The sequence below is a fragment of the Prionailurus bengalensis genome, chromosome A3 (assembly GCF_016509475.1).
Source record: "Prionailurus bengalensis isolate Pbe53 chromosome A3, Fcat_Pben_1.1_paternal_pri, whole genome shotgun sequence".
Lineage (NCBI taxonomy): Eukaryota > Metazoa > Chordata > Mammalia > Carnivora > Felidae > Prionailurus > Prionailurus bengalensis.
The window spans coordinates 120812841-120831726 of NC_057354.1; the positions used below are offsets into that span (position 1 = coordinate 120812841).

Consider the following 18886-nt stretch of genomic DNA (forward strand, 5'->3'; position numbering starts at 1 on the left):
GAAAATAACACCCCTATGGTCTACTTCGAATTTTTAGCGGGACTGGGCCTGGACCCACCATTCTCAATACTCCAAGCCCGAGGATCTGCCCCAAACTGCCAATACATTTCTACCACTCGGCTGCAAACGTTAACAGATGCCGCTGTCCTGGCGCCCCTGAAAACCAACCGCGCTCTCAGGGTAAACCCAGCCTGACTTCCTGCCGAGGGACTCAGCGCCGCGCGTGGGCGCGACTCCTGGGAACAGGTAATCAAAACCTCGCCTCTAGAGCCCGGTGATGACGTCACACCGCCCCCTTTCTAGCATCGCGAGACTCTCTTCTCCCACCCCCCCGTTCCCAGAGCTCCCAACCGCCCGCGCCCGCTGCTAGGCAGCGGCGGGGATGGCGAGCCGCGGAGCTGGGGCGGTGACGATAGCAGCGGTTCCGCCATTGGACGAGGAGGCCTGAGGGACGGGCCAGCCTGGTGAACAAGGAGATACCGAGGCGGGTGGCCCCGAGAGAGCGAGGGCAATGGAGGCTAACATGCCGAAGCGGAAGGAGCCCGGCAAGTCCCTGCGCATCAAAGTCATCTCCATGGGCAACGCTGAGGTGGGAAAAGTGAGTACCGCGCTGGGAGGGGCGGGACCTCAGCGCGGCGGGACGACCTGCCGATTGGCTGGGAGGGCGGCCACTCAACAGCCCGGGGCCCAGCCTCCTCCCCGCCCCTGAGCAGGCCCAGGTCTCCTCCTAGGGGATGCGCCTGGGTGAGGAAAACTCTGGTGACCTTTTTGACCTTTCGCTTGCCCCCCCCCCCCCCCCACCGACGTCACTCTCCATAAGAAGGTGTCTCATATGGCCGCTAACCCTTGAATGTATCCCAAAAAGATTAAAGGGGCCTAGGTCCTTAGCTAATATCGTCTGCCTATCTTCGTTCTAGGTGACCTGTCCAGGACTTAAGAGGTCCTTAAGAGAATAAAAGTTTAGTTACTCCAGCAGTGCTTGGGAGCCTAAGGGAACTTACTGGGGTGCATGTGAGGATTGGAGCTTGTAAAATGTTGCTCTGCAGAGCCCAGAATCTACATTGCAAGAGCGTAGCTGATACATTTTTCACGGGGGAAGTGCCGTGGATGTCAAGGAGCCTGCATTATTTTGTTTTGTGTGTTGGTTTTGTTTTTATTTCTGGTAGTTTCATTATATTCATTTTCTCTAAAGCCGTAGTGCTACTGCCTTTCTTCTGGATGTACTGGGTATAAAGCTCTCCCCTAGTGTGTGTGTGGAGGGGGGCGGAAGGAGGATGAGAAAGAGACCCGAGGCCGTCCCCCAAGTGAATTTTAAACTGCCTCCTCTTCACCTAAAAATTCTCCTCTCCCCTTCTGGGTAAGTGGAAGCTGTTGGTTAAGAACCTCCCAAGGTCATCAAATCAATGGCAGAGACCAGATTAGAACTTGGGTCTTCACAGTCTACTGCAGTTCTCTATCATTGTATGCTGTCAAAATCAACTCCAGTAGGATCTGTATCCCAAAAGAGCCGTTAATGGAAGTGTTTAGACCAGTGCCCTACACATAGTTGATGTTCAGTAAATGTTTATTAGTGCCTTTTCTTTCCATTTAGCATTATCCTGTACTATTTATGTATTTGCATATATGTATGTAAGTATTAACATAGCAGTCACTGAAAAGTCAACATTTGTTGAACATCAACTATGTGCCAGGAATTAAAAAGAAAAGAATACAGCCTCTAAAAGGCTTAATAATAATCTGGGTAAGTAAGCATGCATCATTTCTGTAATTTTCCTATGCTGAATGGTCCAACATTAAAAATAGCCCAAAATGACTAGTATCACATTTATTTAACATTGCCCTAGATTTATTGGCCAATGTGATTAGACAAGAGAAAGAAATAAAGTATAAAATAACTGGAAAGGAGAAGGCAAAATTATTGTTATTTGCTAATGATATGATTATTTATCTGGAAACCCAAAGAAAATTAACTTGAAAAGCTTTTAGAAAGAATAAGAAAATTCAATAAGGCAAAATTAATATACAGAAATTAATAGCTTTCCTGTATCAAATTATATGTTTTTTAAAATCTTTTTTGGGGCGCCTGGGTGGCTCAGTCAGTTGAGCGTCTGACTTCAGCTCAGGTCATGATCTCACGGTCTGTGAGTTCGAGCCCCTCATGGGGCTCTGTGCTGACAGCTCAGAGCCTGGAGCCTGCTTCGAATTCTGTGTCTCCCTCTCTCTCTGCCCCTCCCCCGCTCATGCTCTGTCTCTCTCTCTGTCAAAAATAAATAAAACATTAAAAAAAAATCTTTAATGTTTTATTTTTGAGAGAGAGAGAGAGAGAGAGAGAGAGAGAAAGAGTGAGCAAACAAGCAGGCAGAGAGAGAGGGAGACACAGAATCTGAAACAGGCTCCAGGCTCTGAGCTGTCAGCACAGAGCCCGAAGTGGGGCTCGAACTCACAGACCGCGAGATCATGATCTGAGCCGAAGTCTGACACTCAACCCACTGAGCCACTCAGGCGCCCCATCAAATTATATGTTTTAATGTTAAATTGAAAAACTATTTTAATTTACAATAACAGCCAAAATAAAGTGCCTAGGTTTAAACTTAAGAACAAACAGGTAAGACCTATATGAAGAAAAATGTCAAACTCTACAAAGGGACATAAAATTGCTCAGGCAAATGGAAAGATATACTTTCCCCTTAATTAGTATCACTCGACATTTTAGAGATGTCAGTTCTTTAAAATAACCTACAATTCAGTTCTAGTTAAAATAACAATAGGGTTTTTTTTTTTTTTTTTCCTTCAAAACATAAGGGTGGCTCAGTCGGTTAAGTATCCAACTCTTGATTTTGGCTCAGGTCATGATCTCACGGTTTGTGAGATTGAGCCCCGAGTTGGACTCTGTGCTGACAACACACACACTTAAATACTGGTCCTCTAATTTCTATAGACAGATTCCCAGGGGTAGAATGCTGAGTAGCTATTTAGTAGCTATTGCCAATTGCTCTTCAAGAAATTGTACCAGCAGTATGCAGTTGCCCTATTTCCCGTAGTCCTGCCAACACAGGTATTGTCATTCTTTTAATGACTCCCAGTCTGGTTGGTGAGAAGTATTACTTTAATTTGCATTTCATGGACTACAGATGAAGGTGAGCACCTATTCACATACTTACTGGATATTTGGACTTGCTCTTCTGGATAGTGCCCACTTTATACTCCCTACCCATTTTTCTATTGGATGATGTATCTTATCAATTTTTCTGGTTCAGGGATATCAGAGATAATAACTTTTTGCTGGTCATATGAATAATGACTATTTGTCTGGGTATGTTATTTGCCTTTTAATATTTTTATATATATTTCTCCATATAATTGCTATTATTATTACTATTTCTATATATTCAAGTATGCCTGTCCTTTCTTTTGTGGTTCTTGTGTTTCCTTTCTTGGTTGAAAATGTTTCCTTAAGGTTGTACATATGTTGCACATTTTTTCTGAAATTTTTGTTTTATTTTTAAATATTGAAATCACAAGTTCATCTGAATTTATTTTTGTATTTAGAGAAGTTAAGGGCCCAACTTGTGCAAGTGGCATTTTACTAAATAAATCATTCTTTTCCCCTTGGCTTTATTTTTTTATTTGAGAGAGAGAGAGAGGCAGAGAGAGAGAGAGAGAGAGAGAGACCGCACACACAAGTAGGGGAGAGGGGCAGAAGGAGAGAGAGAGAATCCCAACCAGGCTCCACACTCAGCATGGGGCTGGATGTGGGGCTTGATCCTAGGACACTGGGACCGTGACCTGAGCCGAAATCTAGAGTTGGATGCTCTACCAGCTGAACTGCTCAGGCATACTTCCCCTTGATTTGAAATATCACCCCTGTCACCTTTTAAATTTCTTCTTTTAATGGGATCTATTTCTGGGCTCTCTGTTCTATTCTACTGACCTATTTATCTATTTGTCTATTATGCCAATATCACACTGTCTTGATTGGTTTCAGACTATGTTTTAATATCTGTTAAGGCGGATTCCCTCCTCTTTGTACTGCCCTGCCCCATTCCTCTTTTTCATATTTTGAGTATTTCTTCTCAGATAGTTGTTCTGCAAAAGTGCCTAAAAATCTATTTAAGAAAAATAGTGAAAGCAAAAAATTCTATGTTACTTGGTTTATATGATCTTAAGGACCCTGTCTCTTTGTGTTATAGGGAGTGGTTATTAATACAATTACTTAAATGTGTGTCTCGTTAACCTCTTAGAACTAGTGTTTAAACAGTGTACTGGAGTTAAAGAACTGCCAGGCCCCTTAATCTCATGAATCATTTAGAAAAAGGCCATATTCATTTTCATAGGCTATTGTGAGAGAAAACATTTGTGAAATGCTTTCAAGCTGTAAAATGCTTTTATTTTTTTTAATTTGTATTTATTTTTGACAGAGAGAGACAGAGCATGAGCGGGGGAGGGGCAGAGAGAGGGAGACACAGAATCCGAAGCAGGCTCCAAGCTGTCAGCACAGAGCCCGACGCGGGGTTCGAACTCACAGACCGGGAGGTCATGACCTGAGCCGAAGTCGGCCACTCAACCGACTGAGCCACCCAGGCGTCCCTCAAGCTGTAAAATGCTTTTAAAAGTGTAGTCTGTTAGCAGTAGTCACTCCAAAGAAGTTTTTCTTTCAGTTCACAATAAGCTTATTAACTGCTTTTTAAATTGACCGTCCTGTTTAATTTCGGTTAACGTTCATCAGGGAAGGATTTGAGCAGAATAAACTTCATTACTAGCACTCCCAAGTAAATTAGAAGTTTCACGAGTGCTAAGGGTTGTTATTACTGGCACCGAGAAAATTCCATTGGCACTGAGCAAAAGAAAGAAGTAAAATACTGATGTGTGTCCTCAAGTAGTTTACTTTCTAGCTGAAGAGATAAGAGGAGTATACACATGTGAAATGATAATTGACAATACAAAGCAATGTATGCCTGATGGTGTGTGTGTGTGTGTGTGTGTGTAAAATACGTGTGTATATATTAGCATGTATGTGAAGTGCAAGAAGAGTTCAGAGGCAGGCAAGGTCTCTTACAACCTGGTGCTCCAGTAAGGCTGGGCCTTAAAAGATAAGTAAGATTTGTAAAGAAGGGAGAAAGCTCATTTCAAGTAGAGGGAAAAAGTAACGATGAAAGTCAGGAAGTCAGATCTCTGGGAGTTTTGCAGACATGGAAAGCATATATTAGAAAGGTGTAGACAAGGAACACAGATTAGGGCCAGATTATGGGGAAGCTTGAATAAAGGATAAAGGAATTTGGATTTCAAACTTGGCAGTGAGAAACCACTGAAGAGTTTTGAGTTAAGGAAGTGAAGTAATGTCAGTGCTGTGTAGTATTGACTGAGGTTGGGAGGGAAGGAAGGCAGAAAGACCAATACAAAATTTCCTACAGTTGCCTAGGAGTAGATGATGAGGATCTAAACCAAAGTGGTGTCGATGGGAATTGGAATGAGGAGAAAGAGGCAAGAAACATTTAAAAGATTTAGAAAGGCGCAGAATCAAACATGGCTTTAAGATTCTGATCCTCCGTGGTTGGGAAAATGGTGGTGTTATTGACAGAACCAGGATGTCAGCAGGATGAACTGTTTTTATGTATAAGATTAGTTCATTTTTGGACATGTTGAGTTTGAGGGAACAGCAGGACACCTCAGTACAAACTAGCCATAGTATTTGAAGATGTCGAGCTGCTTTTGAGAAGGTCAAGGCTAAAACATAGACATTTTGGTGGCATTGAAAGCATAAGAGTAAGTCTTCTAAACAAAAGAGCCCAAGGACTGAGAACTAAACTGAAAACATATTTGGTTTTAAGGGACGAATATGTAATTTTTCTTTAAAATTCTCACTTTTAGCATTTGTTTCAGTTGTTTGAAAATGCTTTCTTTCCCATTGTGGTGAATGAAGAAACCGTAATGAAGGACTGTGCTTATTTTGTATGTTTCCAGAGTGTATGTACTAAAAGAATGCATTTTTATGTTTTTTAGAGCTGTATCATAAAACGTTACTGTGAGAAAAGATTTGTGTCTAAATATCTTGCAACAATTGGAATTGACTATGGAGTCACAAAGTAAGTGCATTGTTTCTTTGGGCTTGTAAATTACATGGGTTTGAGAATTTTTCTAAAATGATGTATCTTGAAATAGAGATTCTGAAGAAGGAAAGATAGGAATAAGAGACATTTACGGATATGTAGTGATCATATCAATTGTTCATCACTGAGCATGTTCTTTTTGCCAGGCCTTGCCTTCGTAAGGGATAGGTATAAGGTCTACAACAATGAGGAAGTCAACAAAAAGCCTACCTAGCAGATGTATCTTTTTAGGAAACATGTTTCTATATAAACACATCCTATTAGCAGGTGTGTTTATAGAGCATTTTGAGGTATTCTTTCCACAAAGTCTAAATAGTATGTTGAATATTTTCTATCAGAGGATTTCCTTTATTGGTTTATGATCTTTATAACCTATTGGTATCTAGCAAAAATGATCTGGGAGAAGGAAAATTAGGAGTAAGTGGGGATTTATCTCGAGATGAATCAAGGGTGGGTTGAGCCTGAGGAGATAGGCTTACATTAGCAGGAAATAATACCACCAAAGCGTGGAGTTAAGGTAGACTGCACACTCCCTGAAGGTGAAATTTCAGGTGCTCACCATTCTGCCCTAACCTGCCCCCTCCTCTCTGATTCCCTTCCTTTACACACTTTACCCTCCATCCACACTGCACCGCTGCCCTTGTATTTCCCTAGCTCAGTGCAGTTATTCATTCATTCTGTCCACCTGAAATATCCTTTCCCCTCATCCCTCCATCAGACTCTTTGACGTGTAAAATGCTCCTGTTCCCATAAGGCCTTGGAATACCTTCTTTATCAGTTAGGACTCTTTAGTTGCAAATGACAGAAATAATAAACTTCTGTATGCTATTTATGGTACTTATTTTAAATTGCCACATGTCATTATTATTTATATATGTTTCATGTCTCCTGCTAGATTATAAGCCCCATGAAGAAGGAGCTATTAGAATAAGTCATTTCCAGGTGCCTGGCACAGTGCTTGTATGTAGTAGATACTCAAAAACTCTACTAGGTGAGATAGATATATCTAAAGAGGAAGTTTGTAAGATTAGACTGTGAGGGCAGCTTTTAAGGAGGTGGACTAAAGCGGTGAGGTTTGTCTATACTTCAGGGCATAGGATTTCATCAGTGATATGCCAGGATATCCTATTTAAGGCAGTGTTGTTTTGAATTCATGTAAGTAGCTAATTTATTCATCTAAGAAATGAGAATCACCATATTACGCCATAGAACTGTAGTGGTTTATTCAACAGACTATTCTATCTCTGGCTGAAATTTTTTTTGGAAAGCTGCTTGTCCCATGGTGTATCAGGAGGATATAACTGACAGAAACCTAACTCAAACCAAGTCAAGGAAAAAATAATAATGATAATAACAACAAACAACAATAATAATAAAGAATATTAATCAATTCACATAATCCAGTTATGAGGATGCTGTGCCTTAGAGATGGCTGGAACCAGGGACAGAATATAGCTATATAATTTACTACGTCTCTCTCCAGCTTTTAGCTTCCTCTGCATGGCTGCCAGCAGATCTCAGACTCACATTGTAAATTTTACCTCCAGAGAGGGACCAAAGCTAATATACAAATTTAAAAATCCTAGGGAAAGTTTTGATTGCTCAGGTGGGGACAGGTGCCTTTCCCCAGCTCATTTGGCTGTGGCCAACAGAGTGGGATCACTAAGAACATAGCAGAACTCATCTGAACCACAACTGGGAGAGGAAAGGGCTGTACTCGTGGGTAGTCAAAATAACAGGTACCCATTCCGTCCCTCCTGTTATCTACATGGTGAAGCTCAAATTCCAGCATATTGAAGAATTACTTGTAAAGTTTGTGAAAATGCAGATTCTTAGGACCCACCAAGATTCTGGTTTGCTGGGTGTGAGGTGGGCACAGGAATCTGCATTTTTAATGGCCTCTCATAATGATGGAGGTGGTCTGCAGGCCACAACCTAGGAAAGCAAGACCTTGAGGTAGCAAATTACCATTTTTCTTCAGGTTAATTTCCTCTGTCTGGCATCTGAATTAAAATAACTTCTTTGAGTTTCAGTGTGAATACATTTGTGCATTCCTGACTTTATCCGTTCTCTGCTGCTATCTCTTTAAGGCCAAATTTTCTAATATACATTGTTACACCAGGTCTTCTCCAAAGGCTCTCAGACTCTGTTGTTTTGTGTTGTTTTGCTGTTCTCACATTCTCTTTTATAAGGTGGGTCCTGATTTCACAGATGTTAAAATGAAAACAGATGTGCATCTTGGTTATTGATGAAATATGGTAGAGAGTTCAGGAATAAAATGATTAATGGTTAGCTCGATGTAAGTCTACAAGTAATATAAAACACCTGTAGGCATTATGGTTTCAGAACAGAAGGTGGGTGTAATAAACGTGGACAAGAGAATAATAATAATAAACAAACCCAGAGGTAGTGTAGGGCCGATGAGAGAAAGTACTGATGTCCTTGTATTCTGTAGGAGGGAGTCATGTCAGTGCTGTCTAAACTGAAACATGTCACTGAAAAACATGATTCTAACCTGTTAACTTACTGTTAATAATCCCTATTCTTAACTTAGAGGGGTCTTTTAGGAAATACTTCTTGTGATGAAGAGAACATATTTAAAGTTCAATAATTCTACTTCACCTCAGTTTCTTTTTCCTTTTGTTACATTCAATACAAAGTAATAAATAAACAGTAAAAATTTTTTTGAATTCAATACAAGTACATTTTATACTTTTTATTTTAAAATAGTGTAATCCCATTTTGATAAAAACACTTGTGCTTCTCAGTCATGTCTGTGTATAGAAGAAGGCTGCCTTGGCATTCATCTATATTGATAAAGGCTTTTGCTGGGTGATAGGATTTGGGATAAATTTTGAACTTTCATCTTTGTATTTCTGTAGTGTTTGAAATACTTACAATATTTCATTAATTTATTTTCCAACAATGGTTTTTCTTGAAAAAAATAAAAAGGACAAGAGGCAAATATGCTATGATGTTGGCAGCATTTAATTCTAATATGAATGGTGGTTCTTTCCCCTTTTGTTCTTTTCTCTATTTTAATTTTTTTTTAAAGAGAGAGGGTGCAAGTGAGTGAGGGGCAGAAAGAGAGGGAGAGAGAATCCAACGAGGGGCAGAGAGAGAGAGAACGGGGAAGCAGGGCTCTAGCTCACTCGATGTGGGGCTCAAACTCACGAACCATGAGATCATGGCCTGAGACAAAGTCAGATGCTTAACAACTGAGCCACACGGGCACCCTTAAAATTTTTGAAAAACAAGTTGACTATAGCTCTTGCTCAATGAAGGTCACAAGAAGATCACACAGGCGTTAATAAAATACACCTTAATAATTGTTCTGCATGGTAAGCAAGCATAGCCAGTAGTAATTAAGATGTCTTGCCAAGTGAAAGAAAATATTTTGTTTTCCTTCCTCTTACTCCTACTTGTCCCAAATCAGTTTTCTTAGTCTCACAGTAAAAGCCACCATTTGTTAGTAAAAGGGTATGGCCTGAAATATCTTGAGATAAGCTGAAAGTAAATGAGGGTGTTTATTACAGGTGGGTTCAGTGTCTTTATTTTTTTTTTATTTATTATTATTTTTTTAATATGAAATTTATTGTCAAATTGGTTTCCATACAACACCCAGTGCTCATCCCAAAAGGTGCCCTCCTCAATACCCATCACCCACCCTCCCCACCCTCCCACCCCCCATCAGCCCTCAGTTTGTTCTTAGTTTTTAAGAGTCTCTTATGCTTTGGCTCTCTCCCACTCTAACCTCTTTTTTGTTTTTTGTTTTTTCCTTCCCCTCCCCCATGGGTTTCTGTTAAGTTTCTCAGGATCCACATAAGAGTGGGTTCAGTGTTTTTAAAATAAGGAGGCAAGATGATCTGCCAAGTTGCTGGCTTCTGTTGTAAAGATTATCGCAAATCAAGAAAAGGCACTAAGAAAGCCTCTTACATTTCATACACATACCTTTTTGAAATGTATAAATGACAGAAATGATATTAATGAGAACGCAGAAACCATAACCTTCTTTGGAATTGTTTCCATTTGAACATTTCAGGGTACAAGTCAGAGACCGAGAAATCAAAGTGAACATCTTTGATATGGCTGGCCATCCCTTCTTCTATGAGGTAAGAAAGGCTTTTTGAGAAAACCAACATCCAGTATTGTCAGTGGATTCAGGGAAAGATCCTGAGTTACCTGAAACGACCAATATTCAAATCACGTATAAAATTAGGTGAATTTAGCTGGTGTTCGAGCCTAAACTTCATAGAAACCTATTGGTCTTTTGTTCCATTCCCTCAAACTGTGGTAGGAAAGTTCATTGCTAATGTTTCAAACACGTTTTAACTTTCAAAGGACTGTTGCTTTTAACTTTGTACCTTAGCCCAGAATGTGACAGGATAATTATATTCATACTTGGACTTAAGAATTCAGCAATGCGACTTCTTTCATAGCACGGTACTGGAGTGAGCTTTCCAGTTCACTCTGCAGCCTTATGTGTTACCTCCCTGGAGAGAGTCCCACCTGCTTTACTTTGTCTTCTTGTCCTGAGTAGTCTCAAAGTGAATCTCGTGGCCATTCTCTTTTGTTTTTCCTTCCTTGGGTTATTGATTTTCCCTGAAGAGGCTCTCTGTTCTTTTCTAGTTTGGGCCATTTCACTTCTGCTATTTATTATTTCCTTCCTTCTGCTTGCTTTGTGTTTCTTTTGCTCTTATTCTGGGTTCTTTATGTGGGAGCTTAGATTATTGATTTGAGACTTTCTGCGTTTTTGACGTGTGTGTTTGGTGCTATCAGTTCCCCTCTCAGCACTGCTTAGCTGTGTCCCACACATTTTGATATGTTGTATTTTCAATTTCATTAATATTTCATCTTATTCATTCAATGTGTTTTTTTAATTTCTCTTGAGACTTTCTGTTTGAACTATGGGTTATTTAGAAGTGCGTTGTTTAGTTTCCAAGTGTTAGACATTTTTTGGTTATCTTCCTGTTATTAATTTCTGGTTTGAGTCCATTGTGATCAGAGAACACACTGTATGATTTTGATTTCTTTTAAATTTGTTGAGGTTTTTGTCATGACCCAGGGTATGGTCTATCTTGGTCTTCCGTGGGCACTTGAAAAGATGTGTATTCTGCTATTGTTGGATGGAGTGCTCTATAAATATTTATTAGGTCTTGTTGGTCAGTGGTATTGTTGAATTCTTTTATATTCTTGCTGATCTTTTGTTTGGTTGTTCTATCGATTGCTGAGAGAGGGGTATTAAAGTCTCCAACTATAACTGTGGACTTGTCTGTTTCACTTCTATCGTATTTGCTTTATATGTGTTGCAACTCTGTTATTTGGTGCATACATATTTATGATTGCTATGTCTTCATTGTATAGTTTTATTTTTATATAATGCCCCCCTCTGTCTTTGTAATCATTTTTGCTCTGATGTCTACTTTATCTGGTATTAATATAGCCAATTTTTGCTTTCCTTTAATGTTTGCATGATATATCCTTTTCTATCTTTTTACTTTCAGTCTGCTTATATCATTGTATTTGAAGTAACTGTCTTATAGACATGGGTCATGTTTTTCAATCTATTATGCCAATTTCTGTCCTTTAATTGAAATCTTTAGACCACTTATGTTTAATGTAATTATGAATATATTGGGGCACAAGTCTGCCATTTATTTTTCATTTTCTGTTTGTTCTGTTTTCCAGTTCTCTGTTTTCTGTTCCCTGCCATCTATGGGTTAGTCGAACACTTTTTGAATTCCATTTGATTTGTCCATAGTGGGTTTTTTTTTTTTCTGAAAGTAATTAAATTGGATTTTATTTTATTATTTATTTATTTATTTAATATGAAATTTATTGTCAAATTGGTTTCCATACAACACCCAATGCTCATCCCAACAGGTGGCCTCCTCAATACCCATCACCCACCCTCCCCTCCTCCCACCCCCCATCAACCCTCAGTTTGTTCTCAGTTTTTTTTTGTTTTTTTTTTTTAATTTTTTTTTTCAACGTTTATTTATTTTTGGGACAGAGAGAGACAGAGCATGAACAGGGGAGGGGCAGAGAGAGAGGGAGACACAGAAATGGAAACAGGCTCCAGGCTCTGAGCCATCAGCCCAGAGCCTGACGCGGGGCTCGAACTCACGGACCGCGAGATTGTGACCTGGCTGAAGTCGGACGCTTAACCGACTGCGCCACCCAGGTGCGCCTGTTCTCAGTTTTTAAGAGTCTCTTATGCTTTGGCTCCCTCCCTCTCTAACCTTTTTTTTCCCCTTCCCCTCCCCCATGGTCTTCTGTTAAGTTTCTCAGGATCCACGTAAGAGTGAAAACATCTGGTATCCGTCTTTCTCTGTATGACTTATTTCACTTAGCATAACATTCTCCAGTCCCATCCACGTTGCTACAAAAGGCTATATTTCATTCTTTCTCATTGCCATGTAGTATTCCATTGTGTATATAAACCACAATTTCTTTTTCCATTCATCAGTTGATGGACATTTAGGCTCTTTCCATAATTTGGCTATTGTTGAGAGTGCTGCTATAAACATTGGGGTACAAGTGCCCCTATGCATCAGCGCTCCTGTATCCCTTGGGTAAATTCCTAGCAGTGCTATTGCTGGGTCCTAGGGTAGGTCTATTTTTAATTTTTTGAGGAACCTCCACACTGTTTTCCAGAGCAGCTGCACCAGTTTGCATTCCCACCAACAGTGCATGAGGGTTCCCGTTTCTCCACATCCTCGCCAGCATCTATAGTCTCCTGATTTGTTCATTTTGGTCACTCTGACTGGCGTGAGGTGGTATCTGAGTGTGGTTTTGATTTGTATTTCCCTGATGAGGAGCGATGTTGAGCATCTTTTCATGTGCCTGTTGGCCATCCGGATGTCTTCTTTAGAGAAGTGTCTATTCATGTTTTCTGCCCATTTCTTCACTGGATTATTTGGTGAGCTCTTTATAGATTTTGGATACTAGCCTTTTGTCTGATATGTCATTTGCAAATATCTTTTCCCATTCTGTTGGTTGCCTTTTAGTTTTGTTGATTGTTTCCTTTGCAGTGCAGAAGCTTTTTATCTTCATGAGGTCCCATAGGTCTTCAATTTCCTTCATAAGCTTTCTATAGTTTTCAGCATACAGATCTTTTACATCTTTGGTTAGATTTATTCCTAGGTATTTTATGCTTCTTGGTACAATTGTGAATGGGATCAGTTTCTTTATTTGTCTTTCTGTTGCTTCATTATTAGTGTATAAGAATGCAACTGATTTTTGTACATTGATTTTATATCTTGAGACTTTGCTAAATTCATGTATCAGTTCTAGCAGACTTTTGGTGGAGTCTATCAGGTTTTCCATGTATAATATCATGTCATCTGCAAAAAGCGAAAGCTTGACTTCATCTTTGCCAATTTGGATTCCTTTGATTTCCTTTTGTTGTCTGATTGCTGATGCTAGCACTTCTAACACTATGTTCAACATCAGTGGTGAGAGTGGACATCCCTGTCGTGTTCCTGATCTCAGGGGGAAAGCTCTCAGTTTTTCCCCCATTGAGGATGATATTAGCTGTGGGCTTTTCATAAATGGCTTTTATGATGTTCAAGTATGTTCCCTCTATCCTGACCTTCTCGAGGGTCTTTATTAAGAAAGGATGCTGAATTTTGTCAAATGCTTTTTTCTGCATCAATTGACAGGATCATATGGTTCTTATCTTTTCTTTTATTGATGTGACGTATCACATTGATTGATTTGCGAATGTTGAACCAGCCCTGCATCCCAGGAATGAATCCCACTTGATCATGGTGAATAATTCTTTTTATATGCTGTTGCTAGTATCTTGTTGAGAATTTTTGCATCCATATTCATCAGGGATATTGGCCTATAGTTCTCTTTTTTTGCTGGGTCTCTGCTTTAGGAATCAAAGTAATGCTGGCTTCATAGAATGAGTCTGGAAGTTTTCCTTCCCTTTCTATTTTTTGGAACAGCTTGAGAAGGAAAGGTATTATCTCTGCTTTAAATGTCTGGTAGAATTCCCCTGGGAAGCCATCTGGTCCTGGACTCTTATTTGTTGGGAGATTTTTGATAACTGATTCAATTTCTTCACTGGTTATGGGTCTTTTCAAGTTTTCTATTTCTTCCTGTTTGAGTTTTGGAAGTGTGTGGGTGCTTAGGAATTTGTCCATTTCTTCCAGGTTGTCCAGTTTGTTGGCAAATAATTTTTCATAGTATTCCCTGATAATTGCTTGTATTGCTGAGGGATTGGTTGTAATAATTCCATTTTCATTCATGATTTTATCTATTTGGGTCATCTCCCTGTTCTTTTTTGAGAAGCCTGGCTAGAGGCTTATCAATTTTGTTTATTTTTTCAAAAACCCAACTCTTGGTTTCATTGATCTGCTCTACAGTTTTTTTAGATTCTATATTGTTTATTTCTGCTCTGATCTTTATTATTTCTCTTCTTCTGCTGGGTTTGGGGTATCTTTGCTGTTCTGCTTCTTTTTCCGTTAGGTGTGCTGTTAGATTTTGTATTTGGGATTTTTCTTGTTTCTTGAGATAGGCCTGGATTGCAATGTATTTTCCTCCCAGGACTGCCTTCACTGCATGCCAAAGTGTTTGGATTATTGTGTTTTCATTTTCATTTGTTTCCATATATTTTTAAATTTCTTCTCTGATTGCCTGGTTGACCCATTCATTCTTTAGTAGGGTGTTCTTTAACCTCCATGCTTTTGGAGGTTTTCCAGACTTTTTCCTGTGGTTGATTTCAAGCTTCATAGCATTGTGGTCTGAAAGTGTGCATGGTATGATCTGAATTCTTTTATACTTATGAAGGGCTATTTTGTGACCCAGTATGTGATCGATCTTGGAGAATGTTCCACGTTACTCGAGAAGAAAGTGTATCCTGTTGCTTTGCGATGCAGAGTTCTAAATATATCTGTCAAGTCCATCTGTTCCAATGTATCATTCAGGGCCCTTGTTAATTTATTGATCCTGTGTCTAGATGATCTATCCATTACTGTAAGTGAAGTATTAAAGTCCCCTGCAATTACCACATTCTTATCAATGAGGTTGCTTATGTTTGTGATTAATTGCTTTATATATTTGGGGGCTCCTGTATTCGGTGCATAGACATTTATAATTGTTAGCTCTTCCTGATGAATAGACCCTGTAATTATTATATAATGCCCTTCTTCATCTCTTGTTACAGCCTTTAATTTAAAGTCTACTTTGTCTGATATAAGTATGGCTACTCCAGCTTTCTTTTGACTTCCAGTAGCATGATAGATAGTTCTCCATCCCCTCACTTTCAATCTGAAAGTGTCCTCAGGTCTAAAATTAGTCTCTTGTAGACAGCAAATAGATGGATCTTGTTTTTTTTATCCATTCTGATACGCTATGTCTTTTGGTTGGCGCATTTAGTCCATTTACATTCAGTGTTATAGAAAGATATGGGTTTAGAGTCATTGTGATGTCTGTAGGTTTCATGCTTGTAGTGATGTCTCTGGTACTTTGTGGTCCTTGCAACATTTCACTCACAGAATCCCCCTTAGGATCTCTTGTAGGGCTGGTTTAGTGGTGATGAATTCCTTCAGTTTTTGTTTGTTTGGGAAGACCTTTATCTCTCCTTCTATTCTGAATGACAGACTTGCTGGATAAAGGATTCTCGGCTGCATATTTTTCTGTTCATCGCATTGAAGATTTGCTGCCATTCCTTTCTGGCCTGCCAAGTTTCAGTAGATAGGTCTGTCACTAGTCTTATCAGTCTCCCTTTATATGTTAGAGCATGTTTATCCCTAGCTGCTTTCAGAATTTTCTCTTTATCCTTGTATTTTGCCAGTTTCACTATGATATGTTGTGCAGCAGATCGATTCAAGTTACATCTGAAGGGAGTTCTCTGTGCCCCTTGGATTTCAATGCCTTTTTCCTTCCCCAGATCAGGGAAGTTCTCAGCTATGATTCCTATTATATGGATATTGTTGCGTTTGATTGCATCACTTAGTTCTCTAATTCTCCCCTCATACTCCTGGATTTTTTTATCTCTCTTTTTCTCAGCTTCCTCTTTTTCCATAATTTTATCTTCTAATTCACCTATTCTCTCCTCTGCCTCTTCAATCCGAGCTGTGGTTGCCTCCATTTTATTTTGCACCTCATTTATAGCTTTTTTTAGCTCCTCATGACTATTTCTTAGTCCCCTGATCTCTGTAGCAATAGATTCTCTGCTGTCCTCTATACTTTTTTCAAGCCCAGCAATTAATTTTATGACTATCATTCTAAATTCATGTTCCGTTATATTGCTTAAATCGTTTTTGATCAATTCGTTAGCTGTCTCTACTTCCTGGAGTTTCTTTTGAGGAGAATTCTTACGTTTTGTCATTTTGGATAGTCCCTGGGGTGATGTGGAACCGCAGGGCACTTCCCCTGTGCTGTCTGGAGTAACTTGTATTGGTGGGTGGGGCCGCGGTCAGATCTGATGTCTGTCCCCAGCCCACCACTGGGGCCACAGTCAGACTGGTGTGTACCTTGTCTTCCCCTCTCCCAGGGGCAGGATTCACTGTGGAATGGTGTGGCCCCTGTCTGGGCTACTTGCACACTGCCAGGCTTGTGGTGCTGCTTTGATGGGATCTGGCGTATTAGCCAGGGTGGATCCGCAAGGTGCACAGGGGCAGGAGGGGCAGGCTCAGATCGCTTTGCCATTGGTGGTCCCCTGTGGGAGAGGCCCTGCAGCACCAGGCGGGAGGCTCACCTGTCGGAGGGATGGATCCACAGAAGCACAGTGTTGGGTGTTTGCACAGTGCAAGCAAGTTTGGTGACGGGAACTGTTCCCTTTGGGGTTTCGGCTGGGGGATGGGAGAGGGAGATGGTGCTGGTCAGCGCCTTTGTTCCCCGCTGAGCTGAGCTCTGTCTTCTAGGGCTCAACACCTCTCCCTCCTGGTGTCCTCTCGCCCTCTCGCCCTCTCGCCCTCCCGCTCTCCGAGCAGAGCTGTTGACTTTTAACATTCCAGATGTTAAGTCCCGCTGGCTGTCAGAACTCACGCAGTCCGGCCCCTCTGCTTTTGCAAGCCAGACTCGGGGGCTCTGCCCTGCCGGGTGGGCTGCCCCTCCACCGCCCCAGCTCCCTCCCGCCAGTCCGTGTAGTGCGCACCGCCTCTCCGCCCTTCCTACCTTCTTCCATGGGCCTCTTGTCTACACTTGGCTCCGGAGAGTCTGTTTTGCTAGTCTTCTGGCGGTTTTCTGGGTTATTTAGGCAGGTGTGGGTGCAATCTAAGTGATCAGCAGGATGAGGTGAGCCCAGTGTCCTCGTACACCGCCATCTTCTCAAACTCCTCCATAGTGTTTTTGAATAAATCTCTGAATGGCCGCATTAGTGGGTGGTCTAGTTATAACACTATTTAAATTATCACAGTCTTCTGATATCATCATTTTAACAGTTTGAGTGGAATTGTAGAAACTTTTCCTCCCTTTGCATCTCTTTATCTTCCCCCATTTATGATTGTCTTAAAATTTTCTCTATATACCTTTAGAACTGCATGAGACAGTGTTTAATCTTTGCTTAACTGTCACACATAATTTAGAAAACTCAAGAAAGAAGGAAAGAAAGCCTGTTATATTCACTCATATTTTTGTTTACTCTGATCTTTCACCCTTCGCTGTATTCCATACTCCTTCTTCATCATTTCCTTTCTATTTAAAGAACTTCCTTTAGCCATTCTCTTAGCATAAGTCTACTGACAACAGATTCTCTCCTAGTTTTCTTTGATTGAGATTGTCTCAATTTCCCATTTGTGCCTGAAGAATATTTTTTCTTGTTATAGGGTTCTGGGTTGATATTTCTTTTTTTTATTTTTTCAGCACTTGAAAAATAGTGTACTTCTTTCCTTTGGCCTCCATGGATTCTGATGAGAAATCTGCCCCTTTGGCTACAGAGAACAGGCTTTTGTTGGGCTTTTATTTGTCTGTACCCATTGACATTTCTAAGTTGTACTTCTTCAGTTACATATCTTAGATATATGAGGCAAAAGAAAATCCAGGAAACTTACCACTGTGTCATTCATTGGGCCTCGAGGTCCCTAGCTTATCTGCTTTCTTCTCTCTACCTTCCAATGTCTTCTTATATAGGTTTTATATATAACACTCGGGGTTTTTTACCTGTACTTAGCAGGAAAAATAGGGAAAAGTATATCTACTCTATCTTCCTGGAAAAAAAAATAATAATGTAATGCTTGTAAAATCTTCCGTCTTGTGAATATACCCACATATATAGGTAAAATGAATTATTTTTTTAATGTTTATTTAGTTTTGAGAGAGAGAGAGAGAGAGAGTGAGTGCAAGCAGGAGAGGGCCAGAGAGAGAGGGGGGCAGAGGATCCAAACAAAGCAGGCTCCATGCTGACAGTAGAGAGCCCAACACGGGGCTCGAACCCACGAACTATGAGATCATGACCTGAGCCACAACCAAGAATCAGATGCTCAACCGACTGAGCCACCCAGGTGCCCCTAAAATGAAATCTTTTTAAATGTGGAGGCTTATACTTTACAAGTATAGAGTACTGTCAGTGAAAAAAGAACAGAAGTTCTAGATTACCACAAACTTGACACAGATTCTAATTACTAGAAATGCTAGAATAAATCTTAGATTTCTTCAAAGTCATAAAAATGGAGAGTTAGAAAATGTCTGAGAACTAATGTGGTCCAGCTTCTTTCTGCCCATTGTAGGATTTCTTTCTGTAGCATTCCTGATCAATGGCCATCATTCATTCACCTCATACCAATATGCCAGTTTCTGTGTTGGCCACTGGTAATACATAGCCCCTG

At 40.3% G+C, this 18886-nt stretch overlaps 1 protein-coding gene across 4 annotated transcripts in view; it reads left to right on the forward strand.

Moving 5' to 3' along the window:
• Positions 1 to 319: 319 nt before the first annotated feature.
• The window catches only part of DNAJC27 (DnaJ heat shock protein family (Hsp40) member C27), a 34730-nt gene continuing 16163 nt past the window's right edge, over positions 320 to 18886 (forward strand). For 3 of the 4 annotated variants that reach the window (XM_043604391.1, XM_043604393.1, XM_043604394.1), the window contains exons 1-3: positions 320 to 598; positions 6001 to 6083; positions 10150 to 10219. In XM_043604391.1, the coding sequence (XP_043460326.1) occupies positions 512 to 598; positions 6001 to 6083; positions 10150 to 10219 (240 nt within the window). In that variant the 5' untranslated portion in view covers positions 320 to 511. The remainder of the gene's footprint in view (positions 599 to 6000; positions 6084 to 10149; positions 10220 to 18886) is intronic. The other variant, XM_043604392.1, reaches the window with a different exon arrangement.